The 25743-nt window shown below is 44.8% G+C and overlaps 1 protein-coding gene across 1 annotated transcript in view; it reads right to left on the reverse strand.

Moving 5' to 3' along the window:
• The window catches only part of WTIP (WT1 interacting protein), a 271804-nt gene extending 248648 nt beyond the window's left edge, over positions 1 to 23156 (reverse strand). The window contains exon 1 of the mRNA XM_069216956.1: positions 21243 to 23156. Within this exon, the coding sequence (XP_069073057.1) occupies positions 21243 to 22560 (1318 nt within the window). The 5' untranslated portion in view covers positions 22561 to 23156. The remainder of the gene's footprint in view (positions 1 to 21242) is intronic.
• Positions 23157 to 25743: the final 2587 nt, after the last annotated feature.

Consider the following 25743-nt stretch of genomic DNA (forward strand, 5'->3'; position numbering starts at 1 on the left):
ATTACGCCATTGTTTGTCAGGCGCGAGGTCAGCCGGGGTTGCAAGGCCGCCTCCATTTTGAAAGCCAGAGGCTTCGCAACCGAGCAAAACTGGCTTACTACATTATAAAGTACTCTGAAATCAAATCTACGGCAAGACAGCGCTTATCACGGTATTTTTTAGAATCCTAAACCACACAAAGCCGTTCAGCCCTCTGTAAAAAGAGATGAATACGTGTCAAGGCTGCATTTGGTGGCTTTGCCCTTGCTTTGTGTTACATTCCTCTGTCGCTACAAGTATGATTAATCGTCTGAAAGAATACCAGAAAGAGGGGGCCATGTCTGGCATACTTGAAATAATTACTCTGGGAGCCTCCTCTGCAGGTCCCCAGGTGAACTGTTCCAGTTTCTCAATAGCGACTTGCTTCAAAAAGAACACTGAAAACAAGTGGGACATGGAGACCGTAGAAAAGCACTAGATTAATGCCTTAACAACACAACGATACATACGCACAATTAGTAGATGTGCAATGAATGAAAAGGTGTTGCTCACTCAAGCAGCTTTATTATTTAAATAAATACAGTCTCCAAAGCAAGCAATCGAGAAATGAAGTACCTTCATACTGGCGTGAACAGGATTTTACAGGTCTTGATATTTTTATTTTTTTGCAGATTTATGTATCGCTTTACGTGAGTTCCAGTTACAGTACACGACACATTCATTGTTTTGTAGGCACGGGAAATTGAGTGATTTGCCCAGAATAATAGGATGTGTACAGACGCCTAGGCTCGAACCTGTTCCCCAACTCCAAAGTCGGTCGCTTCTAACCAGTAAGAAAGGTTTCCTAACAAACTAACACTTCAGAGGTGCTTCCCATTTAATGACATTTGTTTTCATAGCTCAAATCTACCACTTTCTGGAGTCTGACTTATAACTAAGAAACCAGCCTAAACCCAGAGGCGTAGCTTGGGCAGTAAGATTGGGGGGCTGTGAGCTTAAGGTCACCCAACAATCACAGTGGCATACCTTGTTAATATCCAATGCCTCCCCATCCATTCCCTTGCTTGCAGCCATTATATGGGAGGGTTGCCACCCCTCTGGACCTCAAATCCATGTAGCACCATTAAATAAAAGATCCTCCCCCCACCACGCCCCCTGTTTTTTTCACGTCTCCTCATTCCTTGTTGGTGACGGCAAGGCCTCACTGACGCTCAAGGATCATGAGTTCATTTTCTGAAAAGCCGATGGTAATTATGTACCGGCTTTTTGCAAAACCGGAACGTGTGCATTAACCCCTTCGCTGCCAGGCCTTTCCCCCCTCAGGTGCCAGGCCTTTTTTTTTCTCAGCTATTTGGGGAAGTTTGCACTTGGGCCCTAATAACTTTTTGTCCACATTAGCTACCCACGCCAAATTTGCATCCTTGTTTTCCAACATCTTAGGGATTCTTGAGGTACCCAGAGTTTGTGGGTTCCCCTGGAGGAGACTAAGAAGTTAGCCAAAATACAGGAAAAACTTAGTTTTTTTATTTTTTTAAATGGGAAAAAAGGGCTGCAGAAGAAAGCCTGTGGTTTGTTCCCTGAAAATGGCATCACAAAGGGTTTGTGGTGCTAAAAACAACATCTTCCCAGCTTTCAGGAACAGGCAGACTTGAATCAGAAAACCACATTTTTCAACACAATTTTGGCATTTTACTGGGACATACCCCATTTTTACTATTTTTTGTGCTTTCAGCCTCCTTCCAGTTAGTGACAGAAATGGGTGTGAAACCAATGCTGGAACCCAGACAGCTAAACATTTCTTAAAAGTAGACGAAATTCTGAATTCATCAAGGGGTCATTTGTGTAGATCCTTTAAGGTTTTCCTACAGAAAGTAACAGCTACAATAAAAAAATATTGAAATTGAGGTGAAAAAAAGAGCCATTTTTTTCCACGTTTTCTTCTGTAACTTTTTCCAGCTATGGCAGATTTTTTAAAGCAATATACAGTTATGTCCGCTGGACTCTTCTGGTTGCAGGGATATATAGGGCTTGTAGGTTTATCAAGAACCCTAGGTACCCACAGCCAATAAAAGAGCTACACCTTGCAATGGGTTTTCATTGTATATCGGGTATACAGAAATTCATTTGGTGAAATATAAAGAGTGAAAATAGGTATCAAGGAAACCTTGGAAAATCCTAAATGGGCACAAGATAAGGTGTTGAGAAGCAGTGGTTATCTGCACATCTCTGAATTCCGGGGTCCCCATACCTGCATGTGAATTACACGGCTTTTCTCAAATAGTTGTCTTTTTTCCACACTGTCTTACATTTGGAAGGAAAAAATGTAGAGAAAGACAAGGGGCAATAACACCTGTTCTTCTATTCGGAGTTCCACCAAGTCTCCCGAAACAAATGGTGCCTCACTTCCGTGGGTAGGCCTAATGCCCGCGACAGGAAACGCAACATGGACACATCACATTTTTACATTGAAATCTGACGTGTTTTTTGGAAAGTGCCTAGCTGTGGATTTTGGCCTCTAGCTTAGTCAGCACTTAGTGAAACCTACCAAACCTGTGCATTTTTCAAAACTAGACACCTAGGGGAATCCAGGATGGGGTGATTTGTGGGGCTCTCATCAGGTTTTGTTACCCAGAATCCTTTGCAAACGTCAAAATTTGGCCAAAAAAAACATGTTTTCCTCATATTTTGGGGTTTTCGAGTACTGAAGGTGTCAGGATCATACAAGCCAGTGCTGGATTTGAAATGGGTCAGTACTTTGGTCCAGACTCTTCACTTTCAGATGGTGAAACTGCAGTCAATTATTCCTCTGATAAGGACAGGAGATTGGTTGGCATCAACAGACTTGGAGAGTGCTTATCTCCACTATCAAGTACCCTCACCAAATATGTCTGCGGTTTTCTCTAGAGGTCATCCATTATCAGTTTTAGGACCTTCTATTCAGGCTGAAATCCTCCCGAGGGTGGTCACCAAAGTACTGGCCCCATTTGTGGAACTGCTATATCCAGGGGGCATCTTTGTGCACCTGTATGGTGCAGGGTCCCTTGGCGGAGGTGTTGTTTTCCCATACAGAAAATGTGCTGGAAGTTCTGCGTTCACATGGATTCCTTATCAATTGGGTAAAGTCTTCCTTAAATCTGGCCCAAGACCTGGTATTCACTGGGGCACAGTTTTGGACTCTGCAGGGTTTGTTTGCCAGAAGGTCGGATGACCAAGCTGCAGGAGTCCGCTGGTGCACGACAGTCCAAACGTGGAATCTTGGCTCAGGGTCCAGGGTATTCATTGGTAACTACAATCTTTCTGGTTCCATGGGCTTGGTTCCATCTTCACAAACTGGTCATTTGGATTCTCGGCAGTTGGGATGCAGGGTCTCAGAATTTGATAAGCTCAATTCCTCTGACTCAAAGGGTGAGGAGGGATCTAGCATGGTGGTAGCATTCAACAAATCTGTGGCACGGGACACAGCTGGACCCTTCTAATCTTGTCATTTTTACCCCATATGCCAGTTTGTCAGGCTGGGGTGCCTGGGGAGATGAGTTGCAGGTGCAAGATTGTTGGACTCTCACTGAGGCAAGCCATTCCTCAAATTGGGAAGAAATTGATGCTGTAAGAAGAGCTCGTCTTGTTTTCAGTTTTCAGTTCCCAGTTAAAGGGAGGGCGGTGCTAGTGAGAACGGGCAATACCACTGCAAAAGGCCTATATGAGCACACAAGGGGGGCAGGGAGGGAGAGGGGGGGAGTAATTCCAGCAGGCTGAGCAATATTTCTCACAAAGTGTTTCATGGGCTCAGGAGTCTCTGATCTTTCTGAGAGCCATTCACATTCGGGAGTCATTCAATGTGTAGGCCGATTTGCTCAGCAGAGACATTCCCTCCTCAAGGGAATTTTGTTTGACTCGGAGGGTATTTCCTTGCTTGACTTACTGGTAGGTTCTTCCAGTGGTGGATCTTTTTGCTTCATGGAGCAATGCCAAGCTTCTGAGATTCTGTATCAAGGATAGAGAGATTAAGAGTTGGGCGATCGACACTCTGTCATGTCAATAACCAAAGGGCCTAGCGTATGCCTTTCCTCAGTTTCTTCTCATCAGGTTCTTTTTTTGGCAAGAGTGTGGATGTTGAGAGCAGAGGTGCTACTAGTGGTTCCCTAGTGGCAAGGATAGATAGGTTCAGACTTGGGCGATCAATACTCTGCCATGTCAGTAGCCGGAGGGCCTAGCGTATGCCTTTCCTCTGTTTCTTCTCATCAGGTTCTTTTTTGGAAGGAGTGCAGCTGTTGACCAGAGGTATTTCTGGTGGTTCCCTAGAGGCTGCATGCCAATTGTTTTCCCCTGTTGCTGAAGATGCTGAGGATACCGCAGTGGCTTCTCCCAATCGCTCAGTCCCCTTTGGATTTCCACATTTTGAGGGATAAGAGTCTACGGAAACTCCATTTGGCTTGGAGGATGAAAGGAGGGGATTGAAAGGTCAGAGGGTTTTGGATTCCTTGCTGGCTACCTTACAGGCATCCAGAAAGTGGTCTACTTGATGCTCTTATAACTGACACTGGAGCTTTTTTTTTTTCCAAATGGTGTAGGGTCAGTGGCCTTGATCCTACTAACGTGAGATTGAGGATGAAATTCTTGCAGAATGGTTCTAAAGTGGATTTGACAGTGACCACTTTGAAAGTCCAATGAGCAGCAATCGAAGCATTCAAGGATTCATGAAAGAATTTGTTGGATGAGGATGGCTTAGGATTGCGTCTTATGAAGAGAGTGACCAATATTTGCCGAAAGTCAATTAAGTCTGTTCCCTCCTGGGACTTGTCAGTGGTGTTGGAGGGCTTCATATCTGCTCCGTTTGAGCCACTGGAGAAGAATGATTTGCAATTCCTCACACTTAAAACCTCTTACAGGGCAGTGACAACTCTGATCACAGACACCACAGGGGGCAGGGGAGCCATCCAAAGAGAGACATACCGGCAATCAACATGCAGGAAACTGCCTTGACATCAAACCCTTGCAGCCGACTCAAAGTCCTGTCATGGAACGTAAGTGGGTTAGAGGACAGGACCAAACAGGAGATGGTATTCCAGTATCTAATACAACACAGCCCTGACATTGTACTACTACAGGAGACTCACCTTCTAGGTAACTCCTGTAAAGCCTTGTTGAGATGCAGTTACACAATCACTGCACACACATGGGCTATACTACAGACTCTAGAGTGGGAATTCTATCCAAGAACACAGACCCATTTTTTTTCCACACAAAACCTGAACCGACCCCTTAGGGGAAATATGTGGCTCAAATAGGCATGTGGGAGGGAGTCTCCATTACTCTATCATTGATTTAAATCCCACCTCGCCACCAGTGGCTTGCGCTTCCAGGGCTGAATGATCTTTTCAACTGCCTGACGGCATCTTGCTGATGGGCAGGGATTTCAATGCAATTCTGGTTGAGGACATGGACTAGCACTCTCATGCTCAATTCATCTGTTGGGACCACACTTTGGCCTCCTTTGTCGCAGCGCTAGGACTGGCTGACATTTGGCGCCTCCATCACCCAGAAAAACGCCAATACCCCTTCCTATCCAGAGCACATTACAGCTTCTACAAAATGGACTACATATTCACCTAAGGCACCAACATGACTCGAGTTACGGACATCTGCCACTTAGCTAGGGGAATTTCAGACCACTGGCCAGTATGGCCAGAGCTATGGAGACAGTCCAACAGACCTAGGGGACCTTGAGCCATTAGTGCCTGGCAAAACAAAAAACTGATGCACAAACTCGAACAGGCAACTATGTCCTATTTTGAGACCCATGAGGGATTGTTTAGCTGAAAGCTAACACTTTGGAAGTCATACAAAACAGTGATCCGGGGCCAAGCATCCTCCCTGATAACCAGGAGGGGGAGGGAGGCGAAAAAGAGAAACTTGAAACCCTCGAAATGGAGATTACAGTCCTAGAGACGGAGGGACAGGACGGGAAGCCTGAAGAAAGAGCACACTCCCTGAGGCTCAAGCAGAAATAATACAAGGATCTGGCTGAAGACAGTGCAAAGGCGTTTCAAATACTGACCTTGAGATGTATATATGATGTATTCAACAAAGATGGAAAGTTGCTGGCTTGGCTGGGAAAACATGACCGAGCACGTAGTTGGGTCCTGCATCTCATCCTGCGGGATGAGAGGGGTTGTCTGGGTGGGTTTAATGTCTATTTCAGAACCAGCAGGAACAGCCAAAGGGTTTGCAGACTATTATGAAAATCTGTACTCCGTCAAGACAAACTGTACACCCTGTGACATTCAGTCCTTCCTAGCTGACATAACACTCCCCCAACTCACGGAGGAGCAAAGACAACTACTAGACAAACATACGAACAAGACAAGCCTAGCACTCAGCTCCCTTAACTCCAGCAAAGCAATGTCCCCCAACGGACTCCCCATCTAGCTTTACAAGCACCTCATCAACAAGCTAGAACCACACATATTAAATATGTGTGTGGAAGCCAAATGTGTGGGTCAACTCCCAGAAGACCAACAAGCCACAATAGGGGTAATTCACAAGGCAGGGAAACCCCCAGACAGGTGCTGCTCTTCCCAGCCCTTCTCCCTCCTCAAGATGGAGATAAAACTCCTAGCCAAACTATTAGCCAGGCGCATTCGTAAGGCGATAACCTCCCTTGTGCATCCGAAACAATCAAGCCTCATACCAAATAGGAGGACGAAACTCAATCTCCGATGACTCTTTGGAGAACTGGCTGGGTCGAGGGACGAGACAATGTCCACAATGGTGTTGTCCATGGACACTGCAATTACCTGTGGCACCCTAGAATGGAACTATTTTTTTGGTGTGCTGGAAAGGCTGGGTTTGGGCCAAATTTCCTGGGCTGGATGCGCCTCTTGTTTAGTGACCCTGAGGCGTAAGTTAAAGTAAATGGGACACTGTCCCGTAGAGTTATTCTACGCAGGGGACTGAGACAGGGCTGTCCGTAATCCCCACTGATATTTGCTTTGGAGCCCTTGGCGGCCTTGGTCAGGTAAGACCCCTTTGTGCGAGGCATACATCGTGAGAAGTCGTGGAATGAAAGTATTTCCCTAGCCGCAGATGACATCCTATTCTAAGTTACTGATTCTCTCCTGACGATCACCAGGCTGACCCAGATCCTCTGAATTTTTGGGCATCATTCGGGGTACACTATTAACTGGGACAAGTGCCCCAAGCATTTGATCACTGGGCCCACACCCACCCTGCACAATGACAACCATATGCCCATGTCTAGCGAGGGCTTTAAATATCTGGGAATTTACGATGCAATGGACCTGCACCTCTTTAATTAAACAAACCTGCCCCCATACTAGATCACTTTGCAGCAGATGAGCAGCACTGGAGGAAGTTGTCGCTCTTCCTGCTGGGTAGGGAGGCAGTGTTCAAAATGATGACACTACACAGGATGATATATGCACTCTAAAACATCCCATACAGTTGTACCCGAGGACTTCCTTCGAAAGTTAGAGACATTATTCTTCCTTCTCCTATTGGACACAGGCCCACCCATATTTCCCTTTCAAAACTCATGTGTGGAGTATATGACTAGGGGATAGCCAGCCAGATATTGGAAAGTAATACTGGGCCGCTCAGAGGTGGTTAACAATTGGGCATTTGCAGCCTTGGGTGACCTTGCATTCTGGTTGGAGAGGTTAACATAGGGACTGGAGAGCTACCAGGGGATACTTTACAGATCTGCCGCCTTAAACCCACTCATACCAGAAACGCCAACAGTGGTGCGAGCCTGGAGGGCAGAAAATGCCTTTTTCGGTTGGAAGGGGAAACCAATAGAAACGACACCTCTATGGTCTAGCAATACCCTGAAGAAGGTTTTACTAAATGGAACCTCATTGGTAAATCTACGCTAGGAGATATATATGGAAAGGGAATTTCACGCTCAGGGTGACTGAAATGCAGACACAATATGAGCTAGCACCTACTGAGTCATTCAAGCATATCCAACTGCGCCATGCATTACTGACATACAATCCCAATCATACCCTAGTGGAAGACTCTTCACCTCTTTAGGACAGCATCCTAATAGAACCACTACCTAAAAGGACCATTTCACTCATATACTAGAAACTAATGAACAACTCTCCCGACATCCTAACTAGTCTGAGGACCAAATGGGAAACAGAGGTGGGAAACTGTGCAGATTGCGAATGGCAGGAAGCCACGGGGGCCTTTGGAGTGTTGCCATAAAAACAGGATTTCGCCCAATTAAACTGTGCATCCTACACTGTTCCCACCATTCCCACACAACTGTCCGGGCCATGGGTCAAAGCCCCACAAATCTCTGCCTCTGGAAATATGAGCAACAAGGCACATTCCTACACACACTCTGGTCCTGTCCCGTAATGTGGCCCTACTGGTTGACATTACAGGGACTGATGAGTGCGGTCCTGGGCATAGGGATCCCTGACACAGCAAAAACCTATTTTCTACACATTTGGGGGGTCATCCCAGGTCCAATAAGCTCAGGTTATCATTAGGTCGGGCAGTGGCCAAACGCAATATAGCATGCCTGTGGGGTGCACAAAATACACTGTCAGTGCTGGATTGGGAAAAGGACATGGACTGGTGTATGTTGGTGGAAAAATCAGTATACACAGGCAAGGCCGGCATTAACGCTGGTGGGTGCCCTGTGCAACAGCCTTTTTTGGTGCATCCCCCACCCCATGACCACCTCCTCGGTTTCACTCACTACCACCCAGCAAATGTGCCCCTCATCTCTCCATAGCCCCTCTTTCACATACATTCATTTGCTTTAAAGCGCCAGTTAAGGCTAGCTATACTAATCCACCCAGGTAAAATATAGTTCTGTTCTTTGCAGCAGGCATATTAACCCTCTATACTACTTTATTGTGAGTCAAAGCTGCCGCTAGACAAAACTCCCATTTCTCTCCCTATTACGAACATTAATCACAAGCGGTATCTTGACATTTTCATTGTTTCCTGAAGGCTGGATGCACAAGGAACTTTTCAGCAGGTGCTTTCAAATGGCAAGTTTCATAAGTCATTGCCAAACACAGCGCCCCCCCGGAGGTCAGCGCCCCCCCCCCTCCTCCCCCCCATCCAGGTCAGCAGCCGGTGCGGCCGCACCACTCGCATTGCCCTGAAGCCAGCCCTGTACACAGGTAGAGGCTGCCTGCGGAATTGGAAAAAAATCTGGTCCTGATAGAGATCATTTTGAGGGATGGGGGAGTAGTCCCTGGGAAGACTTAGATCATTGCACTGTTCTGCCTTTTTATGTTTCATTGATTCATAGAAATTTCAATAAAAAGATTTATTTAAAAAAAAAAAAGGAGAAAGGATGACTGCACACAAACAGCAATAGGGGTTCTGTAAAGTAAAATAAATACCGACATTGAGGAGACAATGTACATTACAGGGAAGAGTATCAACATATTTGCACATCAACATTATAATATAAATGTCTATAGGTAATAAAGTATAAACGATAAACAGCCCCAAGAATATTCTTTGTCAGAGGCATTTAAAGTCTTCCTTCCAGGCAGACCCAACAATACCCCCACCTCCAGGCACCAAACTATAATCAAGAATTATAGAGCACTTCTGAAAAATCTTAACACTTTCACTGAAGCTCGAGCACAGCCTGCTGGGTGCATTTTCAGGTAACGGGCAGTTTAAGGGAGGCATTTTTAAAATAATGTAATACCTGAGAACATATTTTTCTCAAGCGAGCACCTTATTAACACAGTGCTGATTTGAAACAAGGTTGCTGAAAAAATATTTACACACCAACCCACAAACACAACAACAATGTATCTTTGAGACTATCCGGGAACTCTACTTGACCTCTGGTAGATTGCACCCATTCTAGGTCTCCCAAACACCATGAACAAGAATGAATTGCTATCCTTTGTGCAAGTCTGTTTTCACAAGGAACCGCATATGATAATGTGTGATATCACATTCTTCTTACTGACCTTTTAGCTTTTGGTAATTATTATGTTTATATGATTCTTACTACCCCTGGAGAGGTGTCAAAGCATTTTTCAGCATGTAGCTCACTCTTCCTGAACCCCAAAAATATTAAAAATAAACTCTACACAAGCAAGCTGAGCTGTGTTCCGTGAAAACAATGTGCATAGATATAGCGATAATTAGCAGTGTAAGTACACTGTGTCCATTGCGTTTCATTTATTAATTGTTTTATAACTTGTAATGTTGTTACTGTCTGTGTAATATCACGAAAACTCAAAAACAAAGTTGTAGAAATCAAACAATGCGTGGCGGAGCTAAGATGTGTAGAAATTCCTTGAACAGTGTATACCTAGCTTTTTAAAACTCGCACTTTGGTTTTAAACACGGAGAATTTTGTAACCCATCATACGATTTCTCTAAGCACCAGAGGCGATGCTATCAAAAGCTGAAAGGCAGCTTCATCACAACAGTGATGAAAACGTGTTAGAAACACCGGGCGAAGTGTTGCTGCTGAGCATCTTTATGTGTTTTTGCAGGAGCACACTTAAACCCTAACTGAGTGACTGATCCCCATACATATTTCACCGCATTTTTTCTTTGCTAAATGTTAATTGTAATGGCTCCCAGATTTTGCAATTTTCTGCTCAGTGGTTAGAAAAAAATAAATGCCAAAAGTGACCACATTCTCTTTTTAACAAATTTGCTATAAAACGAACAGTATCATACAGTAAATGCAATCAATCATCAACGACTTTTAGTAATTAGGTGTTGTTGGAAAACGTCTAGACCTTTGATATTTTCTGGGATAAAGCGTTCCCTGTGTTAACTTAGACTAAATGTTGCTAGTAAAGTTTAATACATTTAAGGGAAAAGGCCATAATGAGCTGGTATAGTGGGACCATGTGTTTTTATTTGCAACCGGATAAGACCTATAGTATCCAAAGAATTAAAACAGAATCCATAGGTAAGCTTTAGTAGGGTAGACGCGCTTGCACTTATGCCGTCATTGTATGGGATACAGGGTAACACCTTCCATGCTCGCTGCACTTGTTTCTCAAAGCCCTCAGCAGAAACCAAGCAGCATTAAAAAACTACAACAACAAAAAAAAAAGAAGATTTATAAATTGTTACGCCCAAGCCCTCGGGCTACCGTAATCAGCGGCTATTTCTTGAACAAGCAGATGGCGTCCTGCACAGAATCCTTGTCAGACCATTTGGCTGAAATGTCCATCGAGAGCCATCAACCACAAGCGGAGACGAAGGAAACCTTGTGTACAAAGGCAGGTACGTTTAACAATAACTCATTTTAGAAGAAAGCATCTGCTGTTCTGGCGAGCCACACAAGAGAAATAACACATGCCCCTTCAGTATGCTAAATAATTCTTGGATAAATGTCTTACAAAGGCGGAACTAAAATTGCGGTCCACTTATACAACTAGAAGCCACCGTTTTCATTTAAACAATATAGCCTATGCATAATAGACGGGAAATGCCGCCAGGATTCTTTGTACTAAAATTACTCTGCGAGAATGGAAGCTCAAATTTAAAAGGAAAACTTCCGCATCTGTCCCGCACATTATCCAGTTTCACCCAAGAAGCTACTGCTTCAGGCAAAAATACATAAACATCCACAGTATTTCTCACTTCCACTGGAAACTTCATAAACATACACACCCACCCTACCTAGAAACAGTCTCTTCCCCCTCCACTAACTCCATTCAAACCGCCCCCTTTGCTCCCCCCTCCCAATTCAACTGCCCACCTCACCAGCTAAGCAGGTGACTCTTACTTGTTGTTGGTGCATTGGAGATACTTTTTTATTCCAGCTATGCACATATACAAAGTGATTGCATTCTAATTGTGAAATATCTAAAGAATATCTTGGATACTGAGAAATAAAACAAGACAAACTAAAATATTTCTGTTCAAACCCAAGGAAAAGGTAACTTGCCGTAGTAGTGACTGTTTAATTTTAATTCGAATGTCAGAGGTGACTGTGCCAAGATTACATGGAGGGATGGTTAATTTTTCCCTCCTTGATCACGAGTTAGTCTAAGTGGCATTCAGTGACACGAAAAGACCTTGCAACCTGTGTTTATCTGAGCACTAAACAACAACATGGTTCCAGAGTGTGAACATGGCAAGCACCAGCCAAAACCAAATCAGTGGAAGAAGAGCTTGTCCACCAAATGAGAGAGGAGCGCAGACACACAGCATCTACCCAGGAACCCATTTGTAAATCTGTCACCTTTAGTAACTTAACTTAAACGCCAAAAAAAAATGCACTACAAGTGTTCCAAAATGGTCGAATTTAAGATAGAAACTAGCACTTGGAAAGCCAACAGGCTGGCTGGCATGCTGGTGCAAAGGATATTATATATATATATATATATATATATATATATATATATATATATATTTTAAGTACTGCCACAAACATATGCCAAAAAGAGAAGAAAATATGTTGTCACCATGTGCTTGAAGTGAAATTTTGAAATTTAAAAAAAAACTTTCACCAATGTGGATGTTTTACAAGTGGTTAAAAAAAAAAAAACTTTTGAACTGCAATGGGTCTTGCGTTCGCTCAAGTTAGAGCTATTAGCGTTTTATTGCCACACAAACTGAAAATAAAAAGTAAAACAGTTGACATAAGGAGCTAGTTCAAAGCGCCCCCGTGAGCTTGCAAAGACAGACAAAAGGAACAAGCATTTGCAATGCAAGAACAGAAAATCCGTGAGGGAGAGTAAGGGATGGAATAATCAAAGTCACACATGACTGCAGATGAAAATAAGTAATAGACTAGAGCCCTGTTAACAGACTGGAGGCACTGAAACATCCAGCGCTCTGGTCAAGTTCTATTAGTCTAAGAAAAAAGTAATCCCTAAGCACATGCTACATAGGCACAAGTGGAAGAGTACAAGTAATAGGGTCATGCTCCAGGGGAGTGTACAACTGTGGAAAAGGTGGGACAAAGAGCAAGGATTGACCACTAGCAAGCAAGGATTTTTAAGGACACTGACTGAAACAAACCAGTGAAAATGCAGAGACCCCACAAAGAAGTATAGAAGTATATACAAGAGGTCTCGAATGCTCGACCCAAAAAGGGACACCCACACTTTTAGTATTACTTTTTTTTTTTTTTATGAAAGGGCCGCAGGGGGGCCACAAAGCCTCCACGGTCCCTGCCGGCTTCCCTGTCAGCACCCACTGTGGGTGCTGGTGGGAGCTGGACTTTAACATGGGTGCCCACATTCTGTACACACCTGAATATCAATGGGTCTGCCTCAGGGGACGGAGTCCACGTGGCCTCACGAAAAGTTCTAGGGAGGGGAAAACATTCTTCCAAAAACAATATCATGGCACAGGCTGTGGGGGCGGGGGTTTGGCATTCCCCACTCGCCCCAAAAGGTTCTCTTAATTTTCTCAAAACCATCGGAATGGACTTCCACTTCAGCAAACCCAGACACCAAGTTATCCAAAACAATCAATACGGGACTATGCCTGGGGCAAATCCGACCAGTGGTTTCTGGGCCCCCTTTCAAAGGTAGTATGGAATCTGAATGCAAAACGTGACCCTTTACTGTTTCCACAGAATCTTCCATTCCCATGCCCACACTCAGAATGGACACAGAATTTCCAGGATGAATCGCACGTTTAATATTTTGAGATGTTCCTTGTAGATGCATCAAGCATGGTTATCGATATAGATACGTTTTTCTAGGGCTGACCCTCTTAGCCCGAACTACAGAGTCGCAGTTGTTGACAATGTACAAATGTGCTAATGCGGCCCAAACAGAAAATCGAATGACTGATAAGAGCCTGCACCAGGGTCAACGACTGAGCCGTTCTGTGGCAGCAATTACCAGCCACAGTTATTCATACAAATAATTTCCTATTGTAAATTATCTGCGTGAGGGACAGGTGAACATGTTCTATAATCCCACAAGCATGAACAGTTCTACCAGGATTACTTAGTGAAAGTCTTTACCAGCCTCCATCCACACACTTTTAAGCAGCACAATGCGGCAGATTTTGTGATAGTATAACTTATTAATTGTTTCGTGGCAACAGGGCAAACATTTCACCTCGTTAGTAGCTGTTTACCAACCAAATGATGCAGTAAATAAGTAAAAGATGACAGGCCAACGTCTGCGAATGGCCTTTCACAACTCATGAACACGTGCTCACGTGTTTAGTAACTTTTGGTTTGTTTGCACTAGAAACATTACAAAAAAAAAGCTGCACATTATGCAGCAGTTGATGGCTCGAGTGGCAACAGCGGCAAATTCATATAGTTTTGCAGAAAACGCTCCGGTCTAAAGACCGCCCAAGTCCGGGCGCTCTCTACCCTGCAGCGGACCCGTCATACATGACTGATGGAGCCCACCACTGCCGCAGACACTGCGCCGCTGCGCTCCCGTTCATTTTACGGGGTAAGTAGTGAAGCTCTGCGAATGTATATGCATTTTGCAGAGTTCCTGAAGGAAACCCTTTTTCTCCAGGATTTGAACGTTCGCCTGTTTTCACCCCTGCACAGAGAGTGGCACTCGAATAACACTGCCGCTTCCTCCCGGATCCCAGTGAGCAGCTCAGCGTCTCTCCGCATCGTTTTGGTGCTGCGTGCCCCGGACGCTCGGCGGGCTCCACCATGGTTGGCGTCACCTCCTTCCACATTCATCTCGTTTGTCTACAGCGGTGCTTGCATTTGCTTGCTTCGCCACATGTGAACTTAGTGCTTCCTTCCCTGGGTATCTCAGCTTCGGGGTCCCTGCTCTGTGTGACTGTCTGGAGCGTGATACATCTTTCTATGGTTTCCTGGGCCTTCTCACCCCAGGGTTTCCCTTAACAAATTAAGAGTTGTTTCCAGTGGTGCAGGCCCACCACATACCTAGGCGGGTGCACCCTGGGTCATAACTGGCTGCCACAGACTGCATGACGTGCTTAGAGCATCCATTGGTCATACTCAAATACCCCAGAGTTGTGACCCTGCACTAAGTCCAATCTAAGGTTTGCATTCAAGCAGTGTCTAACGTAAGGGCTGGCACAGATTTTTGATTTTTCTCTGTGCTACGCCATCACGATCTGCACAATATCCAGCACCTACTGATGCCTGTGCCTACCTGTGCTTGCTTGTTGCCTGCCTGCATTTATAAACGGTTGACTCGGGTGCAAGAAGACATCATCTCGAGTTGCACTGGTGTCCATCCCAATATTACCTTACTGTTGCCTCTGTCAGGGCAGATTAACTTTAGCGTCCATTTAAAGTGTGTTCCATAGAGGGGCAGTCAGCTCATACTAACAGTGGGCTGTCCTCTGCTCGGCAGACACTGCCTACAGAACACCTATCAGTTTGCAAAGTCAACCGTCCTAGTGATCCTCCCCACATTCCCCGTTGGGCATCAACAATAATGAAAGCCAACTTCTAAATATTGAGAATAAGGAAGGTATCTATTTAACAAGAGATTTACCCAACACAGCCCAGAACTTATGTTCAAACTCGAACAATCAAATCTAGAGTTCATTCACTAGTGATGAAAGATCAGATGAAACCATTTCAACTCCATCTACAAACATCAGACCCTAGTGCTTGGAGCCCAACATGCAACGAGCAACAGGCAAAGCTTCCCTTCATCGTGGGGCACCTACTGACAGCTGGATTCATTCACCTAGTGTCACGTGGGTACGCTCCTGGGTGACAACTACGCAGCTTTCTATTCCCACCAATTTTCAGCCTGTAAGTGCTCTCACTCACTTACTTGTTGCCCTGTGACAACTGCTTGATCCATGAAGGCACTCCCTATGGCCAAGGAAGAACTGATGAATAAAGTGTCTCCCAAATTCTATTTATGCACCATTCTTCAGATCACTCCACTCTTAAGAACAAGGAATACACTGAACATGTTTGGAGAACCACTCCAAAGCTCACACAACATCAATAAATTACAATTTAATCATGTACTCCACGATGGGGTGAATGCACAAAATGCAGCCCTGTTGCATATCTGTTTGCTTTACTCAGTGCATATGCACAGCTATGAGCACCAACAATCTTGCAGCACCCCTCAGAATCTATCGGATGACATGAAGTTTCTCAACGTAAGGCTACTTATAGACCCACACTCGACCAAGCAAGCGCGACAAATTGAGTACTACTCTAGCGTAGTTTTCACAAAAATAATTAGCAGGAATGGTTGCGAGAAGTACTTTAAAAAAAATAGTACAGTCTTTTCTATCCAAACAGCAATCACTAACATGGCCAATACATGTTGAAGAATGCAAGTAACCCAAAGTAAAATCTGGTATATGTTGCAGTACATGGTGTCCAAAAGGGACTGCTCGTCTAGCAGATTGTGATCAGATCACTGCGACACATTAAAACAGTGCTTTGCTCACACACATAAGCTGTGAACTATTAGAGACGTATAGGTAAATCTGAGTGGAACCAGGCATGTGAGCACTGTGCAAATAGAAAAACACTTCCCACAAAAGCAGCCCAAAACCAGTATACCAGTGGGTGTACTCTGGTGCGTTTTGGCTGGAACATACTAAAGAAGAGAGTTAAGTAGTGCATTAAGATGGTCGGAAATTAAGGATTTTCTTAAATAGAAAAACAAAGGGATTTAGATTGCTACACAGAAATTCGCATATTGTTTCACTCACAGCTTTGGATTACCTTCACAACTATAGACAAGTCACATGCGTAAATTTCTACTCCCCACCAAATGAGCTGTGCGAGGGCAAATGGAAGTAGACGTTGACCCCCTGAACTCTCAACAACGAATGAATAAATAACAGGAAAGAAAAAGGAAAAATATGAGTCCAATGCTTGCTGTGGTTAGTAGAACTTCTTCATGACAAGCATGTAGGACGTCAATAAAGCATGGCAAGTTGATGGCCTTCTCACCCTTGCAGAAGGGGCACAAGGGCAAAGTGTTCAGGTTGGATAAGATGACTTCCCAAACGCCGAGTGAGGAGACTGTTATAGTCCACTAAACCTGTTACTAAAGAAATATCACACACAGAATGTGTGCATAATTTAGTAGTGCTGCATTAGCAAGTGTGAAGATCATGCTGTACACAATATGCACCTTTCGTAATTAAAGCAATAAACTGTAGAAAAATATTCTTCAGTCAAAGACAGGTGGAATTTCCGAGTAGCTTTGATTGTCAGAGAGAAATTTTCGTACTGGGATCAATTTTGAACAGTGCCTTCGTGTTTGAGGAATAACACCGACATGACTATGGGTTGGTTTTCTGTGTACAGAGAATAGTGACACTCATTTTTCAATGAGCTCAAACTAGTGACGTATGTTTGAGAACAGTAATTCAAAATCTTCTGTGGACATACATACATCAACCATGCATCTGGCGAACAGAAGGAGGTGACCAGAAGTAATTTGAAGAAGCACAGCCAAGCCTAAGTTGTGTCCCGTGTTGATCTGTAGGAGTGGCCACTGAAAGGTAGGCCACCCAAAAGTGCCAATATGACAACAATTAAAGAGAAATTGCTTGAGGATTTAAAAATAGATTAGTGCCGCTTATGGGGCACTTTACATTCAAGTGCCCAAAAACAGAGCAAATAGGTTTGCCACATGTTTTTGCACTGACATTCATCGCAAGCTCAACGCAAACTTATTCACTCCTATGTTGCTCCATTGACTTACAACGAGGGGGCATATTATTATTTCGATCTGCAACTCTGCTCAGGAACATAAGGACGCCACAAGTCATTTTTAAAAGAAACATCTACAACAAAGTCAACAAAACTATAACTCTGCAACTTAGCAGATAGTCCCTTGCATCTCAGCTCGTAAACAGAGCAACAGCCACCTCTACTTATTAATACAACAAACAGAGGGTGGTGAATGCCATAAGCTCGCACATCCAATCAAATGTGTATATTAAGTTCTGAGATAGAGTCCTGTATCACTGGGTGCCAGCCTGGCGTAACACCCAACCACCAAGAGTGTTGGAGTTACTGACCGAAGTAGTCAGTAGTAACATTTATCAATATAAACCAGGGCACACCAAAAAGTAGTCTGGCATAGTTCATCCAAGTGGAAAACAACTGGAAGCCCAAAGCCACGTAGTTGGTGAAGACAAAGTTTTATTCTTGTCAAGAAGAAATTGGTACAAAATTGCAGCTTACAGCCGACATGTGTTTCATCACATTTACTTTATCAAGGCTGCAGATATAATAAGCAATAACAAATGACAATAAACAGGGATCATTGAGTCAATGATACGGGTGACAGTACCGAAGAATCCACTGTAAGTGATCACGCCAACCGAAAGCAGGAATTGACAGTGTAAATTAATAGTAGAGCCAATAGTGACAGAATCTGTCATAGGGTGTGCTTAGTGCAGAGTTAAAATATGGTAGAATAAAAGTGTTAAGAGTGCTAAAGATGATACCCTTATGTATCCAACCCTTATGTACAGTGCAACATGTCACAAGAAGTCGCCCTTCTTCCGAATAGATTCCCCCCCCCCCCCCCCCCACCTTTCTCTCACTTCTCAACCCTTTTTTTCACTATTTAATTTCTTCTTCTCTGGCACATTTATGTCAATTCTAGTTCATAGTCCCCTTGACCAATGATGTCAGCATTTCCTTTTTTCTTCTAATTTTCCAGTTATTTATGGCTTACCATGTCCATTACCCAAATGATTTACATTTGAAAACATTTTCGACCGCACCGATTGCTCGCGGATTCTCATTGCCCTAGACGGCGTAATTTATGTTCTACACAGCAATTGCGAACACGTACTTTTGTTCTGTACTATTTGACGCCTTTCCACATGATCTATTAACCATTAGGTATGTTTTATGCACAATTCTTCTACCACTTCTCGCTGGAATCTTCTGTAGCACTGTACATGAGGGTTGGATACATAAGGGTATCATCTTTAGCACTCTTAACACTTTCATTCTACCATATTTTAACTCTGCACTAAGCACACCCTATGACAGATTCTGTCACTATTGGTTCTACTATTAATTTACACTGTCAATTCCTGCTTTCGGTTGGCGTGATCACTTACAGTGGTTTCTTCGGTACTGTCACCCGTATCATTGACTCAATGATCCCTGTTTATCATCAGTTATGTGTTGCTTATTGTCATTTCCTATTCCTTATTATATCTGCAGCCTTTATAAAGTCAATGTGACAAAACACGTGTCGGCTCTAAGCTGTATTTTGGACCAATTTCTTCTTGACAAGAATACAACTTCTTCATCAACCATGTGGCTTTGGACTTCCAGTTGTTTTCCACTTGGATGAACTATGCTGGACTACTTTTTGGTGTGCACTGGTTTATATTGATAAATGCCATCTCTACTTACTTCCATGCTTGCTAACTGCAACACAGTCACTAACTTGTCGAGTTAATGCATGTCCGCCACACACAAGATGTACTCAAAAACAGGTGTACAGCTACTTTAGGCTCTTGTGCCCTGATGCAGTAGGGTAATGATACTGCCTTAGGTCTTAGCTGCAGTTAACTGCCCGAGCAGAATGAAACAAAAAAAGAATTAAAAAGTAAAAAACAACTTTTGAGTTTGTTACTTTCCATTATTTTTTGTTTGTGAATGGTAGCATTCTTAAATCGAGCATGAACCATATTCAATGCCTATTTGGCAACTAAGGAGCAGGATCCGACTGACCTATGGGGCAATCAGGCAGTGCTAGATGGGCTGTTCCTACAGGTAAGTGTGTGGGCGGCTTTTTGACGTTTTGTGGACTATTTTAGGATGTGCTGAGCATTTTTGTTTACTGTTGATTTGCCTGCTAATACCACAAACATTGTCTTCAGCAAGTTCAAACCCATACAGTATTCCGCAGTATTGAAAAATACTTATTCAGTGTGTCTTTAACATTTCAAAAATCACCCAACTTGAAGCATAGGGCAGTTTTTTTTTAGCTATCTGATTGACTTAATGGGGGCCACTTTTATTATGGTGCTGGGCCCTTTCTGTCCCAGTCCGACCCTGCTAAGGAGGGCACAACAACCAGCTCTAAATTTACAATCTTGGGAAATAAACTGGAGAAGACGGGCAGCAACTTGGATAAACTGTACCCTTTGGCATGATGCAAAAACATTGTAAACAGACCCTTGTAAAAGAGGGACAAACTCTGCTTTTGGTTATGGAAAATGACTTGGAATTGTGTTGCTCTAACATGAAAAGAGATACTAAAACTATGCAAAGTTTAGAACAAACTATGTTGCAGAGGTGGGCCTCGAGAATGGAGAGCACATATTGATGTGATATGGCTGTCCGTTATGCCAGCACAATGTAATCTGTGCCTTAAATGGGCAAATACTGAGTACCTGCATTTCTTTAGTCTGAAGGATCAAGTACCACATTTTCTTGGCAGGGGTGCAAATATTTTAGAGTCTAGAGTCCCAGCACATCTTAGTGGAAATATGTACTCATGTGTAACAGGCACTTCCTTGCTTTCATTTCAAGCACTGGACACATTCATGTACAAACATATATAAAGTCTAGGGGTGTGCGAAATTTGGGTAATTTGCTTTCATGTATTAAGCAATATTCCCCAAAAGTATGCAGAATTTTTAAAACTACAGCATTTTGCTCTTAAAAAAGGCTAAAAACACGTGCCACCAACAGCTGCAGCGTGTGTTCTGGTCGTTCACGTTGTATATTCAGTCATGTGCTTAAATTTTGCCACAAACACAAATTAATTATAGCATGTTGCTTTGTTTCAGGACTTTCACTTAACAAGTGTAATACGATAATCACCAACGTGCACCAGCGTTGCTGGAATTTCCCACAGGGCTACTAAAGTCTTGAAACGATGGCTATTCCTTATCGGTGAACAGATACATGTAATGTTATGTGATCTGAATAGAGAATACATGACCATTCGGTGTATCACCATGAGACGGTTATCACCGGCAAAGCTGAGCTCTGTATTTACATCAGTGTCCATTTTAATGTGTGAAAAATTAAATAAAAATAAAGTTTTTTTAAGGTACATAATTCATAGATGTGTGTCTTTTTAGATCATATTACCATACGGATATAACATATGCTAGCAGCACAATAGGTCTGTTGTGCAAAATCAAAAAATTGGATCAGGCATGGTTGCCCAACTACAGCTTCCGGGTTATTACAAGAGAGAGGAATAATGTTACGGAACATAAATAACTTAGTTTTTCAAGTGATTTCTGGACTGATATTTATAAAGAAGATTTAAATCTTGCATTAGAAAACCAGGGGGAGACAACCCTAAAATAAAAAGTTGAAAATACCCCGTCAGACTTACCAAAATATTCTTTCTTCATGTGCAGCTCCAGCTCCTTCTCCAGCTCCAGAGTGAGCGCCTCCAGTCTCCTCTCGGCCTGGCTGGGCCCGGCCTCCTTGCAGGGGGTCACCTGGTAGGGAAGCTTGAACTTGTGCACGGTGGCAGGCCCCTTGCCTGAGCTGTAACTGCTGATGGCCAGTGCCCCAGAGGCGGACTCAGGGATGTATTCTCCAAGAGACTGCTGTTCTTGACTTGGTGGCGACTGGGCCTTGGGGTGGCGGGCATCGCCCAGTTCGCGCAGGTTGCTCTCTTCGTGTGACAACGTGCCCAGCATGGATGACCTGGGGGAGGGTAGAGAGAGCTCCGTGTAAGCCCCCATGGACCCCCTGGAACTGCGAGAGCTGCGGGAACTGTGGCTAGAGATGCTGGATCGGGGGCTCGCCACAGAAGGGTTGCAGTTGCTCGCTGTGCTGGACCTGGGACTGACCAGGAACATCCCAGTAGGGTCCAGGTCAGACCCCGCCACCGACACGGAGCGGGGCTCGGAGTAGCTGGAGCGGGGGCTGGTGGTGCAGGAGTACTGGCTGGTGGTGCTGGAGCGGGGGCTCAGATGCCGCTGGTCGTACCCCATGCTGATGCCACTAGTGCGGTTGCTGCTGGGCTTGCTGTCGTAGCTGGTCACACTGGTCCTCGGACTGGAGTGCTTGCTGTTGTCACTGGCCGTGCTGGCATAGCTGGACCTGGGACTGAGCACGGAGCCTTCGTACTGGACCAGGCTGGACCGTGGGCTCTGGACTGGGCCCTCGTACTGGACCAGGCTGGACCTGGGACTGCTGTACTTGCCAGTGTCGTGTGAGGACACCATGCTGCAGCTGGGACTGGTGTGCCCCCTTCCCTCCGGCGTTCTGCTGTGGGGTGCCCCTTTGGGGATGCAAAGCCCCTCGAAGGCGCTCCCCGCGCTGTACCTGTGGCAGTCAGCGGAGTAGCGCCTATTCTTCTCGGACAAGCTGCCGTGGCATGGTAGTGCCACCTGGGAGCGGGACATGGGGTCATCGCCCGGCACCCCATTGACGGTGCGCAGAAGGCTGGTGGGGTGCTTGGGGGCGTCATGCGGACAGTGGCCTCCTAGAGGGGCCAGGGGCGGCTGCTGGTAGGGGGGCAGTGCGGCGCAGCCCCCGTTCAGACCCTTCTGTTCGGCCCGCAAGAGCTGCGCCGACAGGGACCGCTTGGCCTCATCCAGCGCTTCACGCCTTCCGCGGTACATCGGGGGCTCGTACAAGCTCAGCCCCTCCAGGAGCATGCCGGCGCGGCGTGCCAGGTCCTGCTCCAGCTCCTCCATGGGTCAGTGAGCGCACCTCCGCTAGCCCGGGTCCCCCCGCGTCTCTCCGGCAGCGGGAGAGAGAGTCCAGGGGCTAACACGATGCTCCGTCGCAGGGTCCTGAAATCACAGGAGTGCGCCAGGAACTGTGATCTCCTCCCAGCCGCTGAGAGTAGCCTCTGCGAGGCAGACGAACCAGCCCCGGTGGTGATGCTCCACGGGCGGAGGGCACCTCCGCCGGCAGCCTTGATTAGCCTCCACCGCTGGACAACGTATCCCCCCGCTGCTTCCTCTGCTCCCGCCGGGGTCACATCGCCTTCATGTCAGCATGTAGAGTCCCGGGACTCCCGCCCTTCTCTTACCCACGGAGCCGGGATCCGTGTGCCAGTCTCACTCGTTACCGGACACTGAGCGGCGCGGGAGCTGTGCGCGGAGGAATCTGCCCGGGACAGTTTCGTGCTCGCAAAAATCACCGGATTCGTGAGGCTTCGAGGCCATGAGTCAGGAGGGCAGGGAGTATATCTGCAACAGGAGCAGACGCCGCTCGCGGGGTCGGTGATGGAGCAGGGGGTGTGGAGGGACTCCTTTGCCAGGGCTTGGAATGTGCGGAAGGACAACTTGGGTACTTCGACCTGTGGAATGAACCTAATGCTGGAACCAAACAATGATTGTAGCCAAGTCCTGCTCAGCTCTGGGGGCGGGGCGGGGAAGGAACGAGGGAAGGGCATGGGCGGGACCGGGGCGGGGCACGGGAGATCAATACAAGAGTGCTGCTGACTCCCTCTAACACATCGGAGACACTCAAGGTGGGACAAGTGAAATGGAGAGGTGGTGTGGTGTTAAGGAACCACTGATCGTCAGGGAGACAGGCGATTCAGTCTGCAATGAAGAGAGCAGAGAGGCGCAAGAATGCACTTAGACCCTGATGGGCTCTTTCCCATCCGTATTCGCTACATCTCCACGATCAAACATTATGAATGTAGGGCGTGTTATGTAGAAAACTCATGTTATGATACGTATTAGGGTAGAATTCAGAATGTGAGAGATGTGTGCATGAGTTAGAATGCAGGGGAGAGAGAGAGGTCGTAGCAGGGAGTGACAGTTGAGGAGAAGCAGGGCAAAGACGCTGTACCTGTCTGCTTTTATTTACGGATGAAATACATTTGGGTGAATTTTGTGATTACTTAACAAAATTGGCGAGGAGTGGAGGATATCAAAAGAAGAGCAGACTGAGAAGCAGCATATCTTACTCCAGGAACTTTACGGCAAGTAAAAAAAAAAAAGGTGGAGGGGGCTGTAAGTTATTTATTATTGACAATTGACATCGGTTCAGCGCTGGATGAAAGCTTGGAGTACATAGCGCCTGATGTAGTGACAGTTGGAGGAATCGAGCGAGGTTGCTGTTGTTAACGCGTCCCTTTATGATAAATTATTACACATTGTGTAATGGGTGATGTAAATACATTCTTAGGTGATGTATTACGTGTAGCGTGGTTAGCATTTTTTTTATTAGCGTTTCTATTGTCATGACATTCCATGTTCTGTAGTGCGCTCGAGCTGCTGGTTCGACGGGCATTCAGCCGTTGATCCGGTAGCTGGAGGCAGCTGGCTCTGTTGTGGGTCTGCATTTTGGAGAATAAACTTCGGATCTTCTTTCATTTGCAAGATCAACTTTGTGGTCATTCATCCCATTTTACACATTGGGACTCGTTCTAGGCCAATGAATCTTTTGACCTTGTTGAAAGACACCTTAGGACGAGATAGATAATCAACATGTCAATCAATACATCAATAATATCATCAATATTTATTACCACAATGCACTTTACTTTAGTCAATGACATTTAGTTAAACTCAAGACACCACCATGACCTTTCAGTCATGAATAACCACACCAGTTTAGTATAAATGTAATACTAGGGATATTTATTCCCTATTTGTTACAATACTACTAGCAAGTTTATTAGTCTCAAAACCAAGAAACACAATAGCATAGTCATAATATGGCAACTCTGATAAGATTTCATCAAAGCAAGAATCACAAACATTAGAATATAACACGGCATGAACATAGACTATCCTTAGCAGAGTATATTAGCGCATTGTTCAACAAAGCATAGATTCAATCATTTGTCTATTTGCGTCCATTTAGTGAACCCCTCTCAACTAACCTCTAATTAGCATTGGCATGTTGGGCTTCATGCAAAACAATTTAGTAACATTAATTTGGAAAACATCTAACTAAGGTCTCTGTCAAAAGAAAAGCAGTTGGTACCTAGAAAGGAAAAGCAAACAGACAATCACAATTTCATTGTCATATAGTTACCCTCCAAGTTTGGGCAGCACTCAGGTTCGGCCTTCGTCTTCTGGACATCCGTTGGTTCACCATCAGTCAGGAACTCAGCTCTCAGGTAAAGGGGCACTTCCCTCATAAGGAGGTAAAGTGTAAATGGGCAATCTAAGGACAAGGACGGTTCTAACTAAATTTATCAAGTCACTAGTCAAAGTGACAAAGTGTCTGGATCATAGCAAATAGCATCAGCATCTCTCCCTCATCACTCTCCTATCTCTCCTGTTCTGATTTACTTCCTGGTGTCAAGGGCTTTTATCCCCTTTTCGTTTTACATTCCCCTAAAATTCGATTGGACAAAGGGTTGCACCCCACTATCTTTAACCAATTAAAATCAAATTAGCTCATTGAAGTTCTTACCCCACAACAGTTCTCACATATTTTATTGGTGCTTATGATTGACGTCTTTAGCGGGTGGAATGTCCGGTATGATTTCATCGTCTTGTGGTCCTTTGCACATCTTCGGTCAGTGGCTCCATTGTCCGTACCAGTTTAAGCGACCTTGTACATAGCATTAATCTACACTGTTACATTCAGCTAAAATGTTACTACAGGCAGGATGAATTTCATGAGAACGGATCTACTACAGTTACATTCAGCTTCTAGCTTTGGAAAAAAACAAGAGTTCATGTCCTTTAGCAAGTCAGCACACTGCACGTTAGAAAAATACATTTAATATGAGAGTCAGGCAGCTAGGCCTCGACTCATGTAACTAAAGGTCTAGTAATTTATTAGCAAAATCTTAACATATACTTATTATCATTAGTGTAAAATCATATCATTACATGTCATTTCAACATTATTAGTCCTCGTATATGTTGACGGCCACTCCCCGTGGGCACATTTCAAGTGCA

The sequence above is a fragment of the Pleurodeles waltl genome, chromosome 12 (assembly GCF_031143425.1).
Source record: "Pleurodeles waltl isolate 20211129_DDA chromosome 12, aPleWal1.hap1.20221129, whole genome shotgun sequence".
NCBI classification, from domain to species: domain Eukaryota; kingdom Metazoa; phylum Chordata; class Amphibia; order Caudata; family Salamandridae; genus Pleurodeles; species Pleurodeles waltl.